Source organism: Condylura cristata, unplaced genomic scaffold, assembly GCF_000260355.1.
Source record: "Condylura cristata isolate star-nosed mole 26May11 unplaced genomic scaffold, ConCri1.0 scaffold00051, whole genome shotgun sequence".
In the NCBI taxonomy this organism is placed as follows: Eukaryota; Metazoa; Chordata; class Mammalia; order Eulipotyphla; family Talpidae; genus Condylura; species Condylura cristata.
This window is the reverse complement of record NW_004567152.1, coordinates 791,482-817,553: the sequence shown is the minus strand read 5'-3', so window position 1 is coordinate 817,553 and position 26,072 is coordinate 791,482. Positions and strand designations below refer to the sequence as shown.

The 26,072-nt window shown below is 52.1% G+C and overlaps 1 protein-coding gene across 1 annotated transcript in view; it reads left to right on the top strand.

Annotated features, from left to right (window-relative positions):
• Window positions 1-20,251, top strand: part of DGCR2 (DiGeorge syndrome critical region gene 2) — a 49,925-nt gene extending 29,674 nt beyond the window's left edge. The window contains exons 3-9 of the mRNA XM_004694958.2: window positions 2,327-2,537; window positions 3,832-3,908; window positions 8,581-8,757; window positions 11,875-12,078; window positions 14,664-14,816; window positions 15,852-16,088; window positions 17,490-20,251. Of these exons, the coding sequence (XP_004695015.2) occupies window positions 2,327-2,537; window positions 3,832-3,908; window positions 8,581-8,757; window positions 11,875-12,078; window positions 14,664-14,816; window positions 15,852-16,088; window positions 17,490-17,743 (1,313 nt within the window). The 3' untranslated portion in view covers window positions 17,744-20,251. The remainder of the gene's footprint in view (window positions 1-2,326; window positions 2,538-3,831; window positions 3,909-8,580; window positions 8,758-11,874; window positions 12,079-14,663; window positions 14,817-15,851; window positions 16,089-17,489) is intronic.
• Window positions 20,252-26,072: the final 5,821 nt, after the last annotated feature.

Here is a 26,072-nt window from a genome sequence, read left to right as displayed (position 1 = left end):
GTGAATCCTCTCACCCTCCGCATCTCTGGCCTGTACCCCAGTTCTATACGAATAAATAAATAAATCTTTAAAAAAAAAGAAAGTTTGTAAGGTAGAGAAAACACAACTTAAACCCCTCCTGACTGACATGTTGCACATATTGATGGCTGTAGGTCTAGCAAGGAGGAACTGACAGGCAAGGCTTCTCTTTCCTGGTTCCATAAACATACACTACAGGTAGGTGCTCAGTGCTGGGAAACTCAACAAGGTCCTTCATGCCCTGCAGGGACACCACTGCTCCTCATAGCTTGACTCAGCATGGGGCCCATGTTCCCATGATGGGGACTAAGCCAGCAGGGTCTGACTTTGAGAAGCTGTGTTTGACTTTGAGATGGTTTGAGGAAACTATGAGCTCCTCAGAAATTCCCACGGTCGAGGGGGCCATGTACAAGCTTGGCCGGTGAGGAACTGAAGTGCTCTGAGGTCACAGCAAATAGTGGACACCAGGATTTAACACCCCAGGGTCTCAACTCCTCATCCTGTTCATTCCCTTTTTATCACATACCTGCTTTTCTTTTGAACAAGCACTCTGCTTAGATAATAATTCCAGAAAGTTCAAAAGACTTAAAAAATGAACCTTTAAAAAGTAACGTTCCTCCCTCCATTGCCTGCAGTTACTGGCTTCTGTCCCCAAGGGGTTTCATCACAGGGACGGAAGCCCAGTCCTGCCATTTGCCAGGCAAGATGCTCAGCCTTTCTGCTCCCGGCCAGAGGCTCCCATCCCAGTTGTCAAACCCGGAGTCAAATGACCCACCTGCACAGGTGTCACAGGTTGAATGCATCATGTAGGGGCTTAGGAAACACACAGTACAGGCTCCTGATGACCCCTCCCCCTCACACCGTTGCCGCACACTTAGTGATGGCATGCCACTCACCTCCCCCTCCTTGGTGATCTGTGAGAGCTGGCTCCTGGTCTACAGTAAAGAGCCTCCTGACAGGCTTCCTCGAATCTCACCAGGCCCTTCCTTCCTGGTGGGCAGCTCGCGCTGCCCCCTGGCTGCATGGCAGCAGAGCTATGCCAGCTCATTGGCTCAGGGGCAGAGCTGCTACTTCCTTTCCTATAGTCTCTGTACTTCTGGCAGTAAGTTATATAGCCATGATACAATTAAGTTTATTAAGTAATAAAAGCATGAGTGTCTGTCTTTAAGAAATTTCACTAGTTCCACTGGATATAGATATATTTAAAAATAGCATTTTCTAAAATAACTGGGTTTATTAAGAAATTGTTACTCTTTGGCCCTCCCTGGTGGCGCAGTGGGTTAAAGTGCAGCACTGTGAAGCTGGCTGCGGCTGCGCTGCGGCTGCTTCTGCTTCTGCTTCTGCGTGAGTTTGATCCCCGCCCCAGAAGAGCACAGCAGACCTCTCCTGTCTCACCCGTTGCTCCCCTCAGCAGTGTACTTCGTCAGTGCACCTGTTCTGCTCCCCATTCTGTCTCTGACCGCCCCTGCACCTCTGACCTATACCCTGGTCCTCTATGCATAAATAAATAAATCTTTTAAAAAAGAAAAAAGTTGTTACTCTCCATCCGTGTACCCTTAGGACGTAGGGAACCCCAGCACTAGCAAGTCACAGGTCAGGGCTTTGACCCAGGGCCATCATATAGTGTGGGCGTCTTGATGACCTGAGGATCCAGTCAGCCTGGAGAGGGTACTTTTGACCCAGCCTGCTTAACGGGGACACGGCCTCTAACTGGCTACTTGGCTTTTGCTTTCAGGGGAACCAGTTGGGCCTCATTTTCTCATCCGCGGGACCCAGGAGTTAGTCCTGCAGTCTCAGAGGTCCTTCCAGTTCTGACCCGAGCTTTTGTTGCAGGGGAGTACTGGCCACACTGAGGTGAAGAAAGGAAGGACGAGTTAGACTGGGAAAGTTGGGGATTTGTTAGGGAATGACCCGAGGGCCAGATCTTGGCTGGGTAGTGCAGGTGAGGGGAACCACCCTGCTTTATGCCCACGAGGTGTGCAATGAGCCTGCCTGGGGACTGCCCTCTTGTCCACCAGACTTAAGTGGAGAATGAAATTTATTTTACAGAAGTGAATGTAGCAACCAGTCTTTACTGCCAATCAATTAAGGCTTTTAGAAATGAAACTCCTGGTATCTGTGTACCTTAGATTGTGTCTCTGGTCGAGACACAAAGTTTAGTCTCAGCAAGATTTTGCCCCTTGAATCTCACTTTCTGCATTTCTCTAGGGTGATTTCGTAGCTCTGCTGTCTGATGCAGCAGATATCATTTTAGAGTGAGGATCCTAATTTGGGGGACAACTCCCCTTCTGTCCTTCATGTTTCCTAGGGAAGTGCCCGACAGGGTGGCATCACTATGAGGGCACCGCCAGCTGCTACCGGGTCTACCTGAGTGGGGAGAATTTCTGGGATGCTGCACAGACCTGCCAGCGTGTGAATGGCTCCCTCGCCACCTTTTCCACTGACCAGGAGCTGCGTTTTGTCCTGGCGCAGGAGTGGGACCAGCCAGAGCTGAGCTTCACTTGGCAGGACCAATACAAGTGAGTACTGGGGTGGGGGGCGGGGAGCAGCGCTTGGGATTGGGGCCCATGTTCTCGCCCAGTGCAGCCAGTGCTTGAGAAGAGAGCAGCTCTACCCCCCATAGCAAATAGCGTCATGAGTCACTTGACAGTGTTTTAGTCCACAGCAGCCCGTATGCGTGACAGTGGTCCCAAAAGCGGCACCTCATAGAGCCTGGGTGTGTAGGAGGCTGGGCCATCTTGGGTTTGTGAAATTCACTTTATAATGTTCACATGACAAGAAAAGCACCCCATGATACATTTCTCAGAACATATCCCCATCTTGAAGTGATGCATGAGATTTGGGGCTAAAAGTGGGCATCAAGATGGAATTGGGGGCTCTTAGAGGGATAGGCCTGGGGATTGTTCTCCTCTGTAGGTTCAGGAACAGTTACAGGGTACTGGACCTGCGGCAGGGGAGTCTTGGTGGCAGGTTTTGTGGGCTGATGAGAGGGCCTCACCAGTGGGCAGAGATTCCTTCTGAGAGAGTGGACTTTGCCAGCCTTTTCCTGAGCAAGGATGTAACTGTGGGGTCACACTAGCTGGGCCCTGGTTCCAACCCCCCCAAGCTCAGCAGCATTGAGAAGAAAGTATGGAAACTGCGACATTCCCCAGGCCCAGCATTTTGGGGGTAGGTGTGTGCTGCCCCAGGAGTGACGGGGTGTGGATCATAGAGTTTGACAGCCAGCCCGTGCTTCCTCCCAGTGATGGCTCAGGCTGCACTGCCATGGGGGCACAGTGGCCTGCAGCATGTAGAGACAGAGCAGAATCCTCATTTTAAGACCTGACTTGTGGTTTGTACCACAGATGGGTCTTGTGAGACCGAACTATTTCTCCTTCTGCAGCTACAAAGTGAGAAAAAGGGCTCCTGGCTGACAAGGTTGTAAATCTGTGGAGAAGTGAGAAGGCACAGCCCAGCAGTTGGGGAAGCGCTCCTGTCCTCTAGCTGGGAGTAGGCATGGCAATAGGCTGAAGGGGCAGAGTGGCACTGTGCCAAGGCTCCCAGAGTGACTGTGGCCCTACTGCCAGAGAGCTCCGAGGCTGGGCTGGAAAGCTGGGGCTGAGAACACACTCTCAGCCTGTGGTTGTGGCAGTCAGCCAGATCAGTGTGCCTGGCCCCTCGATGCTATGATGTGTGCAGTCAGGTGCACACTGGGCGTAGGGACTATGAGCTGGACACCACAGGAGGCTGTGCACAGTGCGACTGCTGTTAAACACATGCCAACTACATGGCTACTGCCTCGTTGAGGCCTTTTCTGTTTCTGCCTTTTTGCAGGTTGTGGGTTGGCTATCAGTATGTTGTCACTGGCCGCAACCGCTCCTTAGAAGGTCGCTGGGAGGTAGCATTCAAAGGTAAGCCTTTCTGATCTTTCAGAAGAGTCATTGAATATGAAATTGGGAGGACATCGTATGCCTAGGGTGGGCTCCCATGTGCATTTACATCTGTGACTCTACTCCAGGGATGGCCTTCTGGGTCTCCAGTCACACATTCCTGGCCTGTCCCGCAAGAGAGGAGTTCTGCCTCTGGGATCCTATCTACCCAGCTTGTCAGCCCAACCCAGGTGACTGTGACCCCAAACCTTGACAGCACCAAGTCCTGGAGTGCTCCAGATGGGGGCCACTTCTGCCCCAGAGAGCCCTTCATAGCATGTGTACTGAGAATTTGAAAAACATCAGTGTTTGCCCACACACTCTGCACCAGCTCCCCTCACCCCTGTCCCAACCCAATCTTTACTGCAAACAGTGTCACTTCAGTTTCTGGCTATTCATACTTGGTTGTTTTTTTTAAAAATATGAGCATGAAAGCATACCATGTGTTTAATATGTCCACATGTTGTATAGTTGGCTTATTAAAGACATGCTCGGTACTTGTACCCCTACTTGTTCCCCCTGTATCTCAGCATCTGCACGCTAGGGGCTCACTCCTGATAGTGGGTTGACCAGGTGGACCACTTTGGAGAACCTCCATGGTCTCTGTCTTCTGGACAATGGTATCTCATCATTTATGTCTCTTGCCTGTGGGACCTGCCGGTGTGACCTTGGATCCAGAAGCCTCTGTCAGCAGGCAGGGAGAGTTGATAGGGGAGAGGGCCAAGACCCAGGCTGGCCTAGATGGTGCAATGTAGAGACTCTGCCCTCCAGGTGAGGACCCTACAGGTGAAGTGGAGTTAGCGAGGTCAGGATGAAACTTTGCTGAGGGAGACAGTGCTGAGAGAAGGGTAGCTGCCTTTAGTAATGGCACATTTGGGAACATCCACACAGCTCCTGATGGGCCCAGCACAGACTCATTTTAGGGGTGCTGTGATAACAAGATGGGAAAGTGAGGCCCTGCCTTGAGAGGCTGACAGCCTGTGAGTGTGGGCAAATGACTCACTGGGCAGAAGAGTGAGAGTTACCCTGTCACAGGGGATGAGGGAGCAGGGCACAACACAGAGCGGTGGGAGCGGCTGCCCAAGAGATGTGCAGGAGGAGACAGGATGATAGGAGAGTTAGGTTGCACTGCTATGTTCAGAGCAGCTTTGTGCAGAAGGAATGGGCAGGGCATTTGGAAACTTTGCCGCCCATTTCTCTAGCTGAAGTTCTGCTGCACTGGATGAGCAGGGAGAGGTCTGCAAGTAGGGGTATGTGGTACCACGGCACAGCACTCCTTGGCTGATGACTTCCAGTTAGGATAACTATTTGTGTGCCATCTGCAAACACTAGTCCTTTCAGCAGCACAGGTGTCAAGGGTGACGGTTATTTAGGAAGCAGTAGTGGGCCCTCCCTGGTGGCACAACGGGTTAGGACCCAGCACAGCAAGCGAGCCGCAGCTGCTTCAGTGCGAGTTCCATCCCCAGCCCCGGAGGTGACCCACATGGCGCGGCAGACCTCTCCTGTCTCGCCCATGCTCCCTTCAGCAGTGTACTTCCTCAGTTTGCCTGTTCTGCTCCCCGCACTGCCTCTGGTGAATCTTCTTACCACTCCTGCACCTCTGGCCTGTACTCCAGTTCTGTATGCATAAATAAATCTTTAAAAAAAAATCTGAGCTATGGTTTTCAGCTCTCTTGTCACACCCTGAGACCCACTGCCTTCATCTCCAGGCCCCAGCTTTTGTTTTTTTCGGTAGCAGCGATGGCCTTCTAACATCACATATACTTCAGTTAGTAGGTCTTGTGTTCGTCATGTGACTCCATTCTTTCCATTCCACTCAGATGTATGCTCCACAGCTAAGTGTTTCTCTTTATTGATGTGCCCATGTACCCCGAATGCCTGTTTATGTGAGTGAGGCCTGCTAATATTTGTTAAATCAGCAAGGGAGGGTGACTAGGAGACTGTGTTGGAGCCCAGGGGCTGCCCTCATGGGGTGCCTAACAGTGCTACAGACTCCATGGGTTAAAATAGCACAATTTACTGTCAGTTCTGACAGGGTGTCAGGGCAGGAAGGGGACACGTTCCCTTCAAAAGCTCTAGGAGAGAATCCTCACCCCAGTTTTAGTGCTGCTGAGAGTCCTTGTTGTGGGCAGCGTTCCTCCCATTTCTGTGCCTCTTTGAGTCCTCTGAGCCCCTCTTAGAAGTATACGTGTCATTGGATTTAGGGCCCACCCTAAATCTAGGATGTCTTTACCACAGTAACAAGTGAGGCATACTCTGAGGTCCCAAGTGGACATGAATTTGAGGGGGAATGCTGTTCAATCCCTGAAGTTGATAGTTGAAGAAAACTGCCTTTTTTTTTAGTTGAGAATTTTTTTAGTTGGGAATTAGCCACCTTTTTGTTGCCAGAAGAGAACGGATGAGGAAATCTTTAAGAAAATGGAATATGAAATGTCATAAGGGAGGGCAAATAAAATGAGGCAAGGGGGGAGTGGCCTTCACAGTCGCTGGTTTCAGGAAGCTTCAGCCCCCCAGTCTTGGGGTGAACTGGACTTCTGGCCAGTAGCACCAATGAGGCCCAGGTGTTCCCTTGAGCCCCTCTGTTCACTTTCTGCTCTGTGCTGTTGTATTGACAACATGCACTGAAAAGTGGGAGTCGTGGGACAGCCTGTACAATGCAGGATGCTGCCGAAAGAGCAAGATCCTGGCTTTTTATTGATAGAATAATCATACAGCATCATTTACATGGGGTAGGAGATCAAAGAGAAAGGGTAGGGGAAAACTGAAAATGTGTTTATCTCATCTAAGGCTTTAAGGGGGTGAGTCTGCTGACCAGGTATTGACAAACTGGTATTGGAATGGAAACCTGTGGCTCCAGTCTTTTTGACAAGGCATCCCACTGGTCAGCCTCTGGGACTCAAGGTCATACCTGTTGATGGATACCTATTGCCCCACGGCAATCAAGCATCCTGTTGTTTAATTTGGAAGGAGCCTTGAGGGTATGGTACCCTACATTCTTTTAGGTCAGATAACTGACTGGGCTTTTCTGACCTTGTATTGGAGGGCAGAACTGGATGTTACAAAGATGGTGTCCGAGCAGGCTGTTTGAGTTTAGCAGGCCCACACTGAGCCCTCCATCTGTGTCTGACTTGGTGGGGCCTAAGTCACCAACTCTTTCCACCCCCACCACCCCCCACCCCATACACACAGGAAAATGGCTCTGGTCTGGGCAGCTGGTGGGTAGGGGGCCTCTGTCCTGGGCCTCTGTCCTAAGAAGTCATTTGTGACCATAGTCTAAGCTTTGCATCATGCACAAAAATTGTGCTGAGGCTCTGGGCTGGCAGTTAGACTCCTGGCCAGATGGGAGGAGTCTACATTTTCATCCTGTGAGATTAGATGTCAAGTAGTGAACAAAACAGCAAAAGGAGGGGAATGCACAAAGGGTACCTAGGTCTCATTGGGGAGCTGGAGAAAAAGTAACCAGGATCAAGGATGGCAGGGTACCCACAGCAGCGTCTGTGTTTCACAGTGGAGAGAGCTCCCCCTTGATGTCTAAGCTGTCCCTAGAGAGCCGAGCACACCCTGACCTCTGCCATGAGCCTCCTATGAGCCTGACTGTAACAGACCAACCCAGACTTTGGACCTTCAGTGACCCAGGTGGAGGTGCACTGCCCCTGGCTATGCCTGTCCACCAAGAATTGGCCTTCCATCCTTTCCCCAAGGGGCGGCTCCCCCCAAGCCCACTTTCCTGGTCCTATCAGCTGGGAGGCCACGTTCCCAATCCAGGGACTGCCCTGCCTCCAAATTTGTCCTCTCTTCAAAAGGGACCTCCCTGCTTCACTTTGGGAGCAAGTAGAATTCAGCAGGCATGTATATGCTTATTCCTTTTTAAGAGTAAACTGCACTGTTAGTAAGTGATCTTGGACTTGATTAACTTCAGGGAACCTTTTGGTGGCCCTTTTTGGAAGGCTTTTGGGACTGCCTGTGCTTCACCTCAGAACCCCACCTCCTGGGATGCAGCAGAAGATAGGCTTAGAGGTTCACAATACTCCTGCACCCCCACACTAGGCTGCAAGGGGAGCACTTTCTGATTGCTTGGTCCCCCACTTGGAAGACAGGAGCTGAGTGGGTGACAGACGCCCTGGAGCAGGGAAGAAGGTCCCTGGAAGCCAGAACTCCTAGTGGGCCTTGGAGATTCCTGGCATGGCGATGGCAGCTGTTCTAATTAGTTTCTGTTTGTTAGTTGCTACTCTGTAGAAAGGGAGAATGTTCCTCTATCCTCTTGTTTGTTCATTTATCAGTATGAACATTTTGACCCTCGGTGTTAACAACCCATTACTTTGCTCTTCATGTCGTTCTTCTGTTTTTAAACATGTCAGCTAGGCACTCCCCTCTCCTGGCTTTCGCCTAGTTTCCCTGGCTCATGTGCTTGTCTCTCTCTGGCTCTTTAGAGACTGGGTCCCATCAGCCAGTGCCCAGTGCTGCACTCAGAAGAGCCAGGTGTGGTTAACAAGCAAGTGAATGCTGTCGCCTCAGTAACTGCTGACACTCACTGGGCCACACACTGTGATGATGGTCCAGGTTAGGGTGCCTTTGGGCCCTGTGAGGACGCATTCGATTCCTGTGTGGACATTGTATTATAATGGCCATCCCCCCTTTTCTCCCACCATCACAGGTTCTTCAGAGGTGTTCCTGCCCCCAGATCCCATCTTTGCCTCGGCCATGTCTGAAAGCGACAGCATGTTCTGTGCCCAGCTCCAGTGCTTCCACTTCCCCACTCTCCGCCACCATGACCTGCACAGCTGGCACGCCGAGAACTGCTATGAGAAATCTTCGTTTCTGTGTAAAAGAAGTAAGCCTCCTTTGGTGCGCTGTGTCTGTAAGCCGTGAGGAGGAGACCCCTCGAGAAGGTGGCGTTCTCACTCCTGGACCTTCCTGGAGACCTGGAGTGGACCTTGGCCTGCCGGTGCTCTGCAGCGGGGCCACTTGATAGTGGTGTGCAGCCCTGGTGGGCTCACACCTGCTCGAGGAGGACAAGTGCGGGGGCGGGTGGCGGAGCCAGGGTGAGGGTGAGTCTGCTGAGCTGCTGTTCAGCTCTGTGACTGGGAGCAATGGGCGTATCTCTTTTCCAGGGTAGAGGCAGTAATTCCTGCTCTCTGGGTAGAACCGCAAGCATCGTGACTGAGGGTTTCTTTGGAACTTTTGACTCCTTTGGTCTCCTCCCCTGCTCTCTGCTATTCCCTCCTGCAGTCCTGGCTTAACTTCTTTGCCCCATCTAGACTATTCCCAAGCCTCAGTGTTCAGTACCACAGCCTTTATCCCTCTGCCAGCAGAGCGGAACTCCCTCAGCAGCCACACCGTATGTGTGAACAGGGGGTGCCACAGGGCTCAGCATCCCCTGTTTGGACCAGCTTCCCCTTCCGTGTGGATTTTTCACAGGTGAAGGCTTTTCGTAGATATCTGGGCTGAGGCTGGTGGATTAATGTCCATTTAAAATGAGAAATAAAACAAATCCTCTATGCATTTTGCCTAGTTTCTTCAAACAAACATTTTCAACACCATAGTATGTCACATCAGGGTTTTGACTTGGACCTAGCCCACTGATCTTATTCAGCTGTCTGCAGTCTCTCATGAGCATCTTTGTGCGTGTGTGAATTCTATACTATTTTATCGCTCACTCAGGTTCCTGTATCCACCAGCACAGTTAAGAGAAGAGAATTTCAATATCAGAGAGATACTGCCTGCTGTCCTACATACACCTGCCTCCTACCCTTGCCCCAGCGTTAACCTCTTGCAATCACTAACATTTCTAAAATATTTTCATTTCAGTCGTGTTAAAGTTTGAAGGATCATTCTTTTGATGTCAAGTCTCTAAGAGACTTATATTCTAAAAGATTTCTACAAGTTATAGCTGCATATTTAAGTCCATTTCCATTTTGAGTTAAGTTTTTTTTTTTGAGGTGTGAGATTTAGGTCAAGTTGCATTCATTACCCTGTCTAACCTTGCAGGTTTGGCTTTTTTATTCAGCGTAATTCCCTGACTAGTCATTCTAGTTCTTAGTATAACAATGGTTATTCCATTCTATTGCTGACTAGTGTTTCATGGTGTTATTTCACAGTCTGTTTAACCATTCATCTGCTGAAGGACATCTGGGCAGATTCCAGTTTTTGGCTATTACAGTTAAAGTTGCTGAGAACACTTTAGAGAGCTTTGTGTGAACATAAGTTTTCTTTTATCTGAGATAAAAGCCCAGGAGTGGCATTGCTAGGTTGTGTGGTAGTTGGTTGTTTAGTTTTTCTTTTTTTTAGAAGCTAGCAAACTTTTTAAGAATAGATGTACCACTTTACTTCCCACTGGCAATAGTGAGTGATCCAGTTTCTCTGCATCCTTGTCAGTGCTTACTGTCCTCACTATTTGTGCTTTTTAGCCATTCTGAGAGGTATGTAGCACTCTCGTGGTTTTAACTTGCACTTTCCTGAGGGTAATGATGTGAAACAACCTGTTATATGTTTGTTCTTTCTGTCATCTTTGATGAAGTGTTCATTTGTCCATTTTCTCATTGGATTATTTTTTTTAACTGTTGACTTTTAAGAGTTCTTTATGTACTCTCTGTATATTCTTTATGTATTATATATCCTAGTCAGATGTTATTTGCAGATATTTTTCTAATCTGTAGCTTGTTTTTATTTTCTTCACATAGACTACGCTGAGCTGACATTATAAATTCTTATGAAGTCCTATTTATCATTTTCAATCTTAAGGATCATTCTTTTGCTATCAAATCTCTAGAGACTTATTTTCTAAAAGATTTCTACAAGTTATAGCTGTATATTTAAGTCCATTTCCATTTTGAGTTAAATTTCTTTTTAATAAGGTGCGAGATTTAGGTCAGGTTTCATTGTTCTCACCTATAGATGTCCAGTTGGTCTTGCACTTTTGTTGATAACTTGGCTTCTCTACATTCAATTACTCTGTGCCTTTGTCACAGTTTAGTTGTGTGGTTATTCCTGGGTATAATTCTTGATTCTCTTTTCTGTTCCACTGATTTGTCTGTTTAATCCTCTGCCAGTATCAGATCATTGTAATTACTGTAGCTGGACAGGTGATACCTCCCACTTTTCATGTCAGCATTGTTTTAGCTGTCTTAGGGGCTATCCTTTCCTGTATAAATTGTAGATTAAGCTTACCTGTCTACAAAAACCTTAATGGCATTTAGCTAGCAATTGTATCAAACCACTAATGCAGTATAGGGAGATTTATATCTTTATTATTTTAAATCTCCAATCCATGGAAGAGGTATGGCGTGCCTTTCCATTTACTTACTATTTTTTTCTCACCAACATTTTGTAACTTTTAGCAAGAAAATCTTATAGTGTATAAATCTTACTTTCTTTGGAGCAATAATAAATTGTGTTTTAAATTTTGACTTATGCTTATTGTTAGTGACTTTTGTGTGTTGATTTGTGAATGTGAAGAAATGTGATTTTTTTGTGTGTGTTCCAGGTACCCTGTGACCTTACTGACCTCACTAATTTAGGAGTTTTCCTGGTAGAATTCTTAGGATTTTCTAATACATAGCCATGTCATCTACAAATAGAAATGATCTTACTTCTCACTTTAAATCCGTATCTTTTATTTATTTATCTTGCCTTACTATAGTGACAAGAACTTGCATCAGTATGATAAATGAGAATGGTGAAAGCAGAAATCCTATACTTTATCCTTATTCTCATGGAAAGGATGATCAACTCTTATTTTCACTAAGTGTAATGTTAGCTATAGATTTGGGGAGTGATGTTCCTTATCAAGCTGAAGTAATTCCCCTTTATTTTTAACTTGCCAAGAGTTTTATCATAAATGAGTATTGGATTATGTCAAAAAACACTTTCTCTGTCATTTGATATGAACACTGAGAGTCAGAGCTCCTTGTTGGTAACACATACCTGTGTGCATGTGTGTCTGTTGCAGGTCAAACATGTGTGGACATCAAGGACAATGTGGTGGATGAAGGGTTCTACTTCACCCCTAAGGGAGATGACCCGTGCCTGAGCTGTACCTGCCACGGAGGGGAGCCTGAGATGTGTGTGGCTGCTCTCTGTGAGCGACCCCAAGGGTGCCAGCAGTATCGCAAGGACCCCAAGGAATGCTGCAAGTTCATGTGCCTGGACCCAGGTGAGACTGACAGTGGGTCACAAGTCACCTTTTCCCATTCAGGATGGAACCTTGACAACTCTTGGTTTCCCCAATGACCCATCCCACCAACGTGAGAGCATGTGGAAATATATGTCACGTAATAGGCCAGTACGAGTTCTCTTCCTTCTTATCAGGCCTCTGAGAGTTAAGTGTCCCACCCTCAGCAGCTTTCTAGCAAGCTCCTAATCAAGCCCTGGTGTGCGCCAGAGAAAGTGGGCAGCCTAGGAACATGTGGGCACTGTTGACTTCTGGGGCCAGACACTGTTGTACACAACAGGAGGCTGTGTGGCATTTCTGGCCTCTCCCTCCTAGCTCTCAGTTGCACTTCCATCCTCCAAGTGGTGGAAAATGTCTCCAGACTTGCTAAATGTTCGGGAGGTGGGACATGAGCAACAGTACAGAGTCGCCCCAGTGAGAACCCTGAAGCCAGTTTAGGAGTGAGGTGACAGTGCCTGATTCTCTGCCGTAACAGTGTGGCTGGGGCAGAGGTGTACAAATAGGGCGCCCTCGATGGGACCCTTAGTGAGCTTAGGTAGAGAGATGCAACAATACAGAATTTGGGGGCAGAGGCCCACACCCACCACCCTGTTGCCACCTGGTCCAGGGCCCTACTTCCTCTGCACTGAGCTGTCTGGGTGCAGCCTTATGGAAGCTGCCTCGCCACACCAGGCCTCCACCACCTGGCCTCCACCACCTCCAGCCAGAGATGGCTGACAGCAGGGAAGTAGCCTGTCCAGCCTCGCTCTGACTGGGACCACGATCCAGGGTGGAGAGCAGCAGAGCGAGTGAGTCAGCAGGTCGTCAGGACTTGCTTCACATGTGTCTTCCCGCCAGGCTGAAAGACTGTTGAGTACCACAATCATGCACACACTCCAGGACTTTCCAGGACTCCCCACCAATGGAGAGGTTGGTAGGAGGCCAAGAATTAGAACAGCCACTGATCAAGAGCCCAAGAGGAGAGTAGGAGGACTCTGAGGGGCCAGCGGGGGCCCATTCATCCCCTCCTCTGGTTACCTGCTGAATTACAGATGACCCTGGCCTCCATGTGCAAGCACTGTGAAGGTGGGGTCCACCCCAGTGGTATTAGAGTGTAGGTCTGAATTCAGGCCAGTAATGCCGCCTCCTGAGCCTTAGTTTTCCTCCTGATGGGGTCTTGGTGATGAATCAGAGAGGTACCAGCTGCTGGGGCGGGATGCATGATCCTGTTCAATGCCTCCTGTCAGGTCCCTGTTCTGGCTTTCTACATACCCCTGCAACAGGGGCAGTGGAAAGATGCAGTGCTGTAGGGAAGCACTGAGGAAGGTGTGTGCACCCTGGGTCAGCCAAGAGGGCATTTCCATCACTCCTTTCCCTGCACTCACCAGCAGAGGGCAGGCTTTGGCATCTTGGGGTGCCTGTGAGGCCCAATAGTGGGTGCTACGTAGCAAAGGTCAGCACCTGAGTCTGGAGAAGTTCCTTCACATGTGTGCTGGAGGTTGGTGTTAGGTGGGTTGTGTGTGCTTCCCCGGCTGTGGCTTAAAGAATAGATTTCAAGACTCCTTCACAGCCTCAGTGAAGTCTCGTTTGCAAACAAGGTCTGAGTGACTGTCCTTTCTCAGCCACTCCCTGACCCTTTATACTTAACTCCTCACCCAGTCTGTCAGCGAAGCACATAAATCCAAGTCCAAAGTGGCTTCCACTCTTTCACCTCTCCCATTTGGTACGATACCTAGTCCAGGCCACTGTTATTGACTCCCCTAGTTGATGCAGATGCCTCTTCACTGGCTTCCCTGACCCTTTCACAATGCCCCACACACACTGCCTGAACCAGCACCCTGAGGTGGCATCATACTCCGTTCCAAACCCTCTCCGCCCTTTCCCTGGCTTTGGTCCCGCCTCATACCCACCATTGAACTGGACACCTCCCACCTTTGATCCTATACCCTTCTTTTCATGGGATTTAGAATTACTTAATGTTGGTGCCTCTCACTCACATATGTGGAAGTTCAGTGAGGACTCAGAAGTGGCTTTTTGGCCTCAGCTCATCTCCAGCATGTTCAGATTTGCCCTGTAGAATAGGGAAGGTGCATGTTTGGTGCTAGGAGAAGGATGTGTGGTCTCTGCAGGTTTCAGCACCCTCCCTGAGCCTGCAGAACACTGCTCTCACTGTCTTAGAGACATCAGTGCTGGACAGAGGATGTTTTCTTGCTCTCTGGTAGTCACCAGCATTTGCACATGGCATTCCTCCTAGGCCTGAAGCTCTTCAAAGGAATTACTGGGTCACCCAGTGCACAGGAGCCAGAAGTCCCCTGTGTGGCCTGGAACAGGGAGCTGTCAAAGTGGGACATTTCTTCTGACAGTGGTGCTTTTCTCCTTGGGGTGTTTCCAAAGCATTCTTGATTTTGAACTCTTTTGTTTCTGCCTTCTATTCTAAGATACTGTTTGGTGTAAGAACACAGGAAACAAATGTGCCTTGTCCATGCATCTGGCCTAGTAGTGGAGGGTCATGGTAGCCTTGCAGTGCTAAGCAGCGGGATCAGGATATTTTCCAAGAATGGCAGGTCTCCTTCCTCTCCTTGTGACAGATGGCAACAGCCTGTTTGACTCCATGGCCAGTGGAATGCGTCTGATTGTTAGCTGCATCTCCTCTTTCCTCATCCTGTCGCTGCTCCTTTTCATGGTCCACCGGCTGCGCCAGAGACGCCGGGAACGCATTGAATCCCTGATCGGAGCGAACTGTGAGTGCCTACCCTCGAACTGGAAGCCCCTCTCCAGGCTGTGACCCCTTGGGTGGGGGCAGGAGCAGGCTAGGAAAGAAACAGGACATTGATGAAACATGCCCTGGCATTCCACTCCTCTCACTCAGCTGCTTCTGGGCTGAGCACACACCTGGGTCACTGGAGCAGCCAGGAGTGAGACCACAGGTGCACGGAGCAAGGGGTGTGGCACTGTGCCAACTCCCTGGGCTCTTCACCCTTGCCTCAAGCAGGAATTGCAACCACCGTGCATTCAGTCAGTGCTGTCATCCTTTCCTGTGGCTTGGGCCCTGAGTGGAAGCCTCCGACCAGGAGGTAATCTCCCAGAGAAGCATGGACAACTGTGGCTGGGCTAGGCCATTTAGCGTGTGTCTCACCCTCCCCAGCAGAGTTCTTCCACAGTGGGCCTGGTCCTCCACTGGCCACTCGGCTGTGGGGTGTCCTGGGTAGAGCTTCCAAAGTTACCCTTGCCTTGGGCCAGCGCTCCACTACTCAGTCCCATACAGTAGGGGAGGGACAGGTGCACACTAGTGGGGGGATTCAGAATCAAGGTGGTAAAAATGCGGGGAACTGCATTTGCTGCAGCAGGGACCCTAGGTCCCTCCCAGGGCGCCCGGTTGGGAGAAAGCCCCACATTCCTGTAGTCCTGCTCCCATCTGGGCCTGCATGACTCCGCCTAAGAACCTCAGTTCTCCTCCTATTGTCAGCTAGGCAAACTCCAAAGCCGTTATGGGTTAGACACTCGGAAATACAGAGTTGGAAACTTGGGCAGAAGTAGCAGGATTTTGTGACAGGTCCCATTGGTAAGGGCTAGAAATGCCCTGAAAGCGAGGAGGATCTGGGCAGGAGACAGAGCTCTTGAGTAGGCAGCTGGGAGAGGATTGACATTCGGAATGCCTGGCGCCCTTGGCCTGGGGTGGTTGGTCCAGCTTTGGAAGAGGGAGGGGGCTCTGGCTCAAGAGCTGTGCCTTCTTTGAGTTGACATGTCTCTGTTACATCTTTCTTTCAATTGCTCAGTGCACCACTTCAACCTGGGCCGGAGGATCCCTGGCTTTGATTACGGTCCAGATGGGTTTGGCACAGGCCTCACACCACTACATCTTTCGGATGATGGAGAAGGTGGAACTTTCCACTTCCATGACCCTCCGCCTCCCTACACTGCTTACAAGTACCCCGATCTCGACCAGCCTGATGACCCGCCACCACCCTACGAGGCCTCCATCAACCCAGACAGCGTGTTCTATGACCCTGCAGGTGCTTCCCCTGGGGAGAGGGGGCAGCTGTCACCATCCACCTGGCATGTGGGATCGCAGGACTGTGAACCCCCACTTCTTTCCAGCCTTCTGCTTTCTCTTTGGTGCTCCTTTGCACATCAGTGGACAGACCTCCCAAGGTGGCACATACGAATGACTGCAGCAGTCACCCTGCCCCTTGTCTCTTGTCCCATGAACACGTGTTAGTGAGCAGCCCTCAGGGCAGCCTCAGCAGGGTTCTGCAGATCTAGAAACAGGCACTAGGGGTCATGGAGACTGCGCTCACCCATAGCTCCAGGCGCCAGATCCACCCAGAGCCAACCCCAGGCCTGGAGGACATGTGTACACGTCTGGTGAAGAGACACTGTTGTGACACGCCTCATGTTGGGAGGCAGCTCTGAAGTGGGGAGAAAGTGCTGGTTCTGTGTCGTCGGGCCAGATACTTGAGTCTGTTGTCTATGATACTGTGGAAAATCATTGCTCCCCAAACATGCAGCAGAGAAGTGCCGGCACCTCACCCATTGCACCGGTCTTTGTGGCGGGTACCCCCGCCCACTTCCCTGTGTGCCGCACCCTCTACCACACACAGGCACACGGCCGGCCGCCATCATGGGCAGCTCAGCACAGGCCCACGATGCCTCATTCACACACTGGTGCAGAGTGGGCTTCAAGAGGCTGTTTCTGTTTGTTCGTTTGACCAGCTAGTCCCTCTTGTGTCATCATGTGCAGGACTGAAAAGACTTCAGTTTAACCCTGTCCTTGGGACACTGCTGTCAAAGGAACCAGGATAGAATGAGCTACTTGCAAAGGACGCCATCAGGGCAGAGTTGGAAGGTCCAACTCGGTGGACCAGGCTGCAGAGGAGCAGAAGCGCCCTAGGGCAGGCCAGCAGGACACGGGCTAGGGTCATGAGCACTGGGGCCCCGTGCCCTGAGCTTTCAGAGAGGCTGTGCTAACCAGGAGCAGGCACGCTGATGTCAGCAAGTTTCCAGAAAACCTTCCTCACGCCTGAGCGCTCTGCAGACCCCTGCATGTTTTGGGGAGCTGCCTCTGCTGGCTCTGTCTCCCGCTTTACGCCTATTTTGCAGCTGTAGCTCCTGCTTTGGGGGCCATGCACCCTCATGCCCCCTGCCAACCCCCAGCCTGGAATCTCCCTAATATCACATCAGGCCTGCTTCAAACCCCACTAAGTCTGAGGGTTTCCCCCCATCCCCTTGATTCTGGTGACTCTGTCAAAGCTTGTCCCCAGCACATACTGTGGTTTGCTCACAAATGCCCCCCACCCCCATATACATCGCAGCAGTGGGAACATTCTGGTAATATTTCCCACTTACTTACAGCCCACCTTCTTCCCTCAGGCCAGACCCCCTTCTCGCTGACACCCCTCTGTCTCATCCTGCAGATGATGATGCCTTTGAGCCAGCAGAGGCCAGCCCACCCACTACAGAGGATGGTGGTGGTGAAGATGCGTTGCCCCAGCACCTGGAGCAGTCTTTGCCCCCAGGGACATCCCTGGCAGACCTAGAAGACTCGACTGACAGCAGCAGCGCCCTGCTTGTGCCCCCTGATCCGGCCCAGAGTGGGAACACCCCAGCCACGGAGGTGCTACCAGGGGGCGGCCGCCATAGCCGCAGTGCGCTCAACACCATGGTATAGAGATAGCCTGGCCTGCAGCCCCTGTGTGGGGAGCACCTGTCTGCTGTTTACCAGACGCTGATTCTGCACGGAGACTTAAGGGCCCCTGAATGAGCCTGGACCCAGCTGCACTGCTGCCCTCCCACCCACAGTGGCAACAATAGACCCACTCGTCTCGCAAGGGAGTGAACACCTGACGAGGTCTCTTGAGGGCTTCAAAAACATGTAGTGTGGGTCACTGTCTTTTACTTTTGAAATGGCAGAGTGGCAGTTTATTCAGACCATGCGTTTCAAAAGTAGGGAACAAAGGAGGCGCTGTGGGCTGCTCACTGAAGCACACCCTCTGGAAGAGCCTGCCGACCAGTCACTGAGCCCAGGGCTGCTGGCACGCGGGGCTGCCGTGGTGTGCGTCCCTGGCCGCTGCGAAGCGGGCAGCCACCAGGTGCTGGAGTGTGTATGCACTGTCAGTATTTTCTGGGCCATGGGTCTCTCTCTGGCTGCTCTCGGGATCGCCCCCATGGGTCCAGCTGTGAACATTCAGGATGACCCTGGGCTGGGGGCTGACTGACTGGTGCATCTCGGAAGGAGGTTGAACGCTACACTTTGCAGCTGAACTCTGCAAGGCTCAGTTCTGTGCTAGGAGACCTGGCCTCACCCCACCCATTTTCTTCCCAGCATTGCTGTGCACGGCTTCCCCAGGAGGCAGCTGGAGTTGGGTTGAAGCCCTCGGCCAGGCCTGAGTGTCCTGGCCCTGGACTGTCTGCTGGGGCTCTGGGGACAGTGTTATCTCCTGTCTGCTACACTCCACAGCCCACCTCCTATTGAACTTGACCTGGGCCTAGCCTGCCCCCTCCCCACTTTGTGCCATAAGGATTGTTTTTGGGGGGAAGGAGTGACTGAAATTAACCTCCTGGGCTGTCTCCACCCCTTGTAAGTACACTTCTTGCACACCACCACCACCATTGGAGCCACTTGCTGGAGGTTGCATGCCCCTTTCTGGCCTCCCCAGCAGCTTGGGGGTGCTGGAGACCCCGCCCTGGGGCCTTTGATTGAGGGACCCTGTTGCCTGCTCCTGGGCAGAGGTCTTATCTCCTGACACAGGGCTTTTAGCATTTCTGAGGTTTGGAGATTAAGCGGGTTCTGTGCGATTTTTAGCACATTCATATCTTTTCTACATTGAATGTCTGCATCTTTTGTGTCTGTGTTTGTACGTACATGTCCAGTGTTTGCAGGTGATGGTGGTACACGGGAGCTGGGAGGTGGGAATCAGCTATGGGTCTCCACTGTCCTGGATCACCCATGGTGTTCTGGGCAGCCCTGAGGCCAGGCCAGGCCTGTGCTTCTGCAGAGCCCTGCAGCCTTTCCAGACCGGATGCAGTGAGGGGAGAGCTGACTTGGCATGGGTGTTCTGTGATGCTTTGTAGTAACAGACCTCATCCAGTTCTACATGAGTTCTCACACTCCGGTTGGAAACCCATTTGTTCTTCCAGTGTGAAGTAAGAGTCTTGAATTGCCCCAGCAGATGTGACTTTCATCCCCAGAGCTGGCCAGAGGTGAGTTTTGTCATCTAACTGCCTCTGGGCTTAACAGTCATAAGAGCCAGAGTGCTAAGGGGTGGGAGGGACATATGCCTAGCAGGCCCACATACTCCTTGCTGAGGTGATACTCCTTTAATGGCATCGTGGGCATGTGTGCTCCACGTTGGCTACTGTAAAGAAAGCAGGAGGCATGTTGAGCCTCCAGGGTGCAGGGCAGCTGAGGTCTGAAACAACCACTAGAGGCCTTGGTGCCAAGGGCAGAGTCCCAAGTGTGCCTGCTTTGGAGTGTCCACCCTGCTGGAACCTAGAGGGGCCTGCCCTTAACAGCTCAGGGTCCCTCCTAGCTCCCTTTTCTCAGCCCCAGGCTTCAGAACTGCAAGGATAGGGCAGCTGGCACCAAATGTGTGGGATGGAGGTAAATGCCTTGGGCACTGAAAGACTCCTGGGACCAGCGAGGTGTGTGGAGGGCACTGAGGAAGGTGTGACCTGAAGCAGACCATGGGGGCTACCGAGGGTGGCGCTGCTTCTGGACCCCGCCAGGGGTCTGTCCAAGCGCTCTCAGCAGACACTCTCTGCTGGGAGAAGTCCTGTGTGCAGCGTTGTTCCACACCCTTACTCACTACTCGGGACCTGAGTGCTGCTGGAGGGTGACTGTGACAGGAAAACGGGTCTGGCCAGCTGTCCTCTGCCTCCTGTTCAGACATCCTCTTTATAAAATCTGATTGTGCTCCATGGTCTGATGAGAAGTCCAAAGGCCAACCCTGGCTGAGCCTTGAGTCCTTGTGAAGACTGGGCCCTGCGCACGCCATGCACATTGGGCCCCAGACCTGCCTGGGGGGAGTAGATACTGTACATTGTCTCAATGCCTGTTTGTTATGTTTTCACTAAGGGTTTTTAGTTTGGGTTTATTTTGGTTGGGTTGGCACTAATCTTTCTTAAGATGCTGTGAGAACCATTTCATCCAAATGCCAAATAAATTTGTGTTCTGGAAGAGGTGTGCTCATTCTCTGGTGTGACCCAAGTGGGAATGGGAGGCTCCAGCCGAGTTGGGGCCGGGCACAAGTGGGTGGACTGAGGAGTGGTGCCAGGGGCAGCTGAGGGGCTCTGAGAAACCCCCCCTGACCCCCCACCCCCATGCCATCTGTTCTGCAGTAGTTGTCCTTTCTGGTCTGCCATTTCCTGATGCCTGAGGCATTTAGCCTTGGGTGGTCTGCAGGTTTGCCTTCTTAACCCTTCTTCCTGGCCAGCGTGCACCACCAGATGGCCACAAACTCTGGGCTAGGAAAGGAACCAGTGAGTCTCTTGGCAGGGCTAGGAACTTCATGGAGGTGGCCCCTCATTCCTAAACAATCTGCTAGGCACCAGGGACAGTGTTCCACAGGTTAGGGGCTCTTTCCCCCAAGGTCAAGAGAGCCTTGGCATACACTTGGGATTAAATGAGAGGCTGGTACAGATGTTCCCTCTCCCCTTCATTGCAGCTCCCCAAACCTGCCTGCCCAGTTGTGCTTACATGACATATGTGGACAGACCCCTTTCCAGATAGAGTATTTTTCTCCTGGCCACTCCAAGGGGTGGAGAAGCAGAGCTCATGGGCTCAGACCACAGCAGTCTGCTGTACACCAAAACATCCAATGCTGCCTTGAAGGACGATGGTCCAGGGCAGGGCTCATCTCATACTGGCTGGCACCAATAGCGGGCTGTGATCTTAAGGATCTGAGACCTGCCTTCACTGAGCCTTTCCCACTGCAGTCTAGCAAATCAAGAACACTAGAATCCAGGGTGCTTTCCCTCTTGAACTTCCATCCTTGCAGGTGGCCTTCACAGCCCATCCTGGGCCCCAGCTTTTGTATCATAATTTCAGGTGGACATAAAACCCATTCCTATGCTTATTTGAGGGTATCTGTGTAAAACACAGCTTAGGTAGGTGCCAGCGGTTGTTGGAGCCACAGCCACATTGTGGCCCTGGTCCAGTACCTGTGATCTGGAGTTCAGAAGGCCACCTTCCCTGTTGGAGACCTTGGCTGGACACTGCCCCCTTGTGGTGGCCAGACCTAGAGCCCACAAGTCCTGGGGTCTTAGCTGTGCCCAGGCCACCTCACAAAGAGGTAAACAGCAGCCTTGCTGGCCACCTTGCCAACAACCCTTTCACTCCTACCCCCCACCCGCCCCCATCAGCTGCAGCCACAGCTGCGCCATGTTTCCCAGGGCTGGCACTCACTGCTGTGCCTCTCATGATGTGTGGATCCAAAGGGTACACACCAACACTGCCTACCTGAACCCAAACCCACCCTCTCTGTCCACTCCCCCTTAGGTCTTTCCACAGGGGTTTCTTGAAGCAATAGATATTGCAGTTACAGCTACAGGAGGGGGCCTGTGCTGGCCTCCCTGGCAAAAGCCCCAAACTCCTGTTTTTGGACCCTGGCTGGGATGGAATGAGAAGTAGGCCCAGATGGCAGTCCAGACTCAGCCCACCGCCGACTATCCTCAGGCAGTAGTGCTTGCTGCTGCTACTCTCGAGTGAGGTGAGGACAATGTCAGGTTGCATGAACTGTTTTCCATGGTCAGCAGACTGGTGCCAGTGTGCCCTGGGGGAGCTCTGCACTCCATGCTTCTCTGCAGATGAGGCTGCCTTCCAGGCTGCAGTGATGGCTAGTAGGCAGCACACAGGTACGTCAGGCTATTATGTCATGGTTACGATGGCCTCCGGTCCTGCTTGTGTACCAAGCTCCTTGTATCAGGCAGGGCCTGTGTGCTCTGCAGTGTGGCTGGCCCACGTGGGAGCAGGTGCTAGAGGTCCTGAGCTGGGTGGGGGTGGGGTAACTGCCTTCCGCCCTAGTTCCCTCTTGGGCAGTCTGCCTGCACGTTAGGGCATCAGAGCGTGGCCCGAGGCAGGGGATCCCTGCCTGTGGATAGTGTTGCAAGCATTGTGACTAACCAGACTGGGGAGGGAGAGCATTGTCAGTGGTGATCTGTCCAAGTGGTGGTGGGGGGCGCTTTCTTAATCTGGGCTCTTCCCTGGCTATGTGTGAGGAGGAGGATCCTCCTCTGCTTCCCCGAGTGGCCTTTCTGTACACCCTACAGACCCCAGGCCCACCCACTGGAAGGAGATGGCCCCTGCCTATGGTGGTCCAGCCCAGCCCCCTGTCAACACCAACCTTTTCCTGGTCCAGTGGCACCCTGCTGTGGACCCTTCATTCTCCTAGGCTGTGACTCAGCACCTCCAGGTCCATCAGCCCTGGAGAATACATGGGTTAGTAATCTGGGGTCAGGACTCCCCACAAACAGGGACACGTACTCCCTGCAGGGGGTAGAAGCACACAGTTTAGGGTCTCCCACTGGAGATGAGGTGACACGCAGGAGGACTCACTGCAGGGGTCAGGAACCTCTACAATGTCACGGACCCTCACAGTGGGTTCGTACATGAAGATGAAACCCATGTACGAATCAAAACTCCCCAGGTGACTCTACACAGTGATCAAGATATCTCCAACAGGGGTCAAGAATACTATTTAATGGTAACCATTGCCCTAGAGGGCCAGAAGTCACAACTCCCCCACAGCAGCAGGACCCCCCTCAGAGAAGTCAACCCCATCGTCTCACTTAGTGGTGGCAGTCAGTCAGAGCTCAGCCACAGGAGGGCCACCCTGTGTCCTAATGGCAAGAGGAGGGTAGGTGGGGGGAGCAGGGGTGTTGTGCACTCTCACCTTCAGTGCGAAGGACACCGACCCACAAGGACACTGACCCACAGAGCCACTTAGAGACATGGGACTCTGGGCTGCCTCTACCTCCTGGGCACTCCAGCTATACTTCCCTTGGGGAGGACCAGGGAACAGGCTCAGCGCACAGCTGAGCTGGCAGCACCAGCCCACAGAGGTGGGCTCTGGCGTGGGGTAGTGGGGAATGCTCCATGAAGGCTAGAGGCTTATGGTGGGGACAGCTGGATACCTCCCTTGGTCTGTGCCTCCCCATAGACATGTGGTCCACTTGATGTCCCAGGGCCTGGGGGAGGCCCAAAGTCACCCTAGTAGGATGACGATGCTGGCCACGCTATTGACAATGTGTGCTCCATGACTCCTGTGGGTGAGAGGGAGGGGCTGTGTGACTCCCGCTTCCCAGAAAGGGCTCCTAGGAGGTCACTACAGTGGCCAGAGTGAGTCTGGGGGTCTCAGAGATAAGGGTAGGGGTAGGGACTGAGGATTTATAAGATTTATAAAATTTCAAGTGTTCTGTCAGAAGATTGGGCCAGTAGGATGTCATAGACCAGCAGGTCTCTGTGGGTGACTATCCCAGCAGGTCTCCCAGATACCCCCACTGGGAGTCTACTCTCTTGCCACTTAGTGTGTCTCCAGACCTTCCTTGGAGTCTTCCCCTCAGAGCCCTTGTCACTTGGAGTCCCCTCCTAGAAGTGGACTCACACAATGCCGACTTTTCCACCCTTGTGTTAGAACTAAAGAACCCAGTGAGGAGCCTCTCTATGGCACCCAGCCGAAATGTGTTGGGCCACAGAGAAGCCAGAACCAATTCTATTTCCCTTCCACTGCCCAGCAGTTGCTGTGGCTCTGACTTACAACTTCCCTCTGGCCTCACTGCTGCCTGGCACTCTGGACCTCACCTAATACTACTAATCCAGGTCCCTGGTTATGCCACTGAGGAACTGCCATGCTCTGGATAGTCTTTAAGGATGTGCTAACCATCCTTAAGAGGCTGTCACACACACACACAAAAAAAGAGAGAGTGAAAAAGAGAGAGAGAGAGACATATGTAATAGAGTAAAAATGAAAACAATGAACAACTATAAATCAGAGACATTTTATGGGGTGGAAAGGGGGAGGGGATCGCCCCTGGGGTGGGAAGAGTGTACTGGACTGTGGTGATGGCACATGGGTAAATTTGTGGTGGGAAGTCCATGGGGATTACAACTGTGATGAAAAAGTGCACACAATGAAGAATGATATAAAATAATAAAAAATAATAAAAAAGAAAAAACAAAGGCTGTCACCCCTTCCCTGAGCAGTTCTGCCCTCCTCCCTCCCTCTTCAACATCTCCACCATCCTCTTATCTTTAGGTTGCCCCTGCCCAGTTCACCCCCACCCACTACTCTCAGAAAACTTGTGTCCAAAGCAGCCCCTCTCTGGGCACATCTTGGTCTCCCCTGGTACTTCCATCCATATGGCAGGTCTGTCCCCACCTCCATCTTGCCTTGTGAGCTTTGATGGGCTCTGGCAGGGCACCCAGGATCCAGGTGAGGCCTCATTCCACAAAATAAATGATGCATGAGTAGTCTTGGTCTCTTATGGTTGGGGGCTGGTGTGGGGGGAGTGGGTGTGACTACCTCTCCCACAGAAGCAAGTATTCCTGCCCTAAGATCACTGAGGAATCAGTGTGTCTGTCCATACAACCAGGAGAGCCCTGAGCCCTTACCCCACCTCACCACAGCCAGCCCCACCTGGAGCCCCTAGATCTCCAGCGGTACTCAGGGGGAGAGGATGCCCTCCCAGGCTACATTTCTGTCTGAATCCCCTGGTCAGATGGAAGGAAAATGTTAGCCGGTCTTAGAAATGTCACCTACTAAAGTCTAATTTTATACATTTTATTTAAAAATAAGCTGACCCAGGAAAATATTTATGATTAAGTGATGGCTCCAGGTGCTCTCCCCATGGCTGGACAGAAGCTGCTGGTGGCTCCAGGCTCTGCTACAGGCTGCACTGGTTGGGTGAGTCCTGGTGACAAAGACAGCTGGTGAAGAGCTGTCTGACATGAAGTCTTGCTTGGGGACACTCTGGGAAGTGAGGCTGCGGCATCTGAGTGTAGGGACTCAGATGTCATTTTCTGGAGACACACATGTCCAGGTGACTGCCTGTGATGAGGCTAAATGAAGGCATAAGTGTCCTTGGAGTCACTACTCAAAGTGAAACTTTATAGAGTCCAGTACTGCACAGTACTGGAGAGAGGGTCAGTGTCAGTGGAGTGAAGCTAGCCGGAGAGGGCTGATGTTCATTTTGAAGCCTTGTGCAGTATATCTGGGTGACACTGTACTGAGTAGCGCCGAGTCCAGATGACAGTGTCCCAGCAGCTCAGTTCCTGTTTTCTGTCTCTTGGTGTGTGGGGGCTCAGCCTCTACCCCAGTGCACATAGACCCTGCTTTCTCCCCAAAATCTTTAACGGAAAGAACCGATCATCCAACCCTGCGTCCTCCCCGAAGGCGGTGGATTCCTGGGATGCAGACCCTTGGGCTCTGCCCGCTGCCCTGCCAGAGCCCATTGATCTGTGGCTCAGACCCTTCCCAAGCTCTGAGACTGGAAGGCGCTCCCTCGCTCCTCCAGCACTGACCCAATCTCCAGCGATGGCCGCCGAGCCGCGGCCAGCCACGCTCTCTCAGCCCCTGCCCGTCCCGCGGTTCACACGTCAATCCCGGAGCACTCACTGGCGGCGGCGGCACTCGTTCCAAGCCGCTCCACGAGAGGGGGATCTGTCCACTCGCCCCTCCCCAGCCAGCGGCGGCGCCTCCAGAATCTGGCCTCTGGGCAGCCGGGGCTCGGCCTCCTTCAATCCCCGCCGCCCTGCAGGGGCCCAGACGGCACTGGCGTCTTCTTGAAGTTCTTCCGGCCCGGGGCCCGGTTCGCGCTGCCGTCTGCGAGCCCATCTGGGGCGTCGTCGGTGGGCCTGGAGACCGCGGTCAGGGCGTTCACGGTGCCGAGCGCCCGCAGCAGAGCCTGGCCGCGGGGCGCCGCACGGAGCGGAGCGCGGGGCTCGCGGCGGGCGGGCGGCGGCTGGGGGGGTACTTCCCTTGGTCTGTGCCTCCCCATAGACA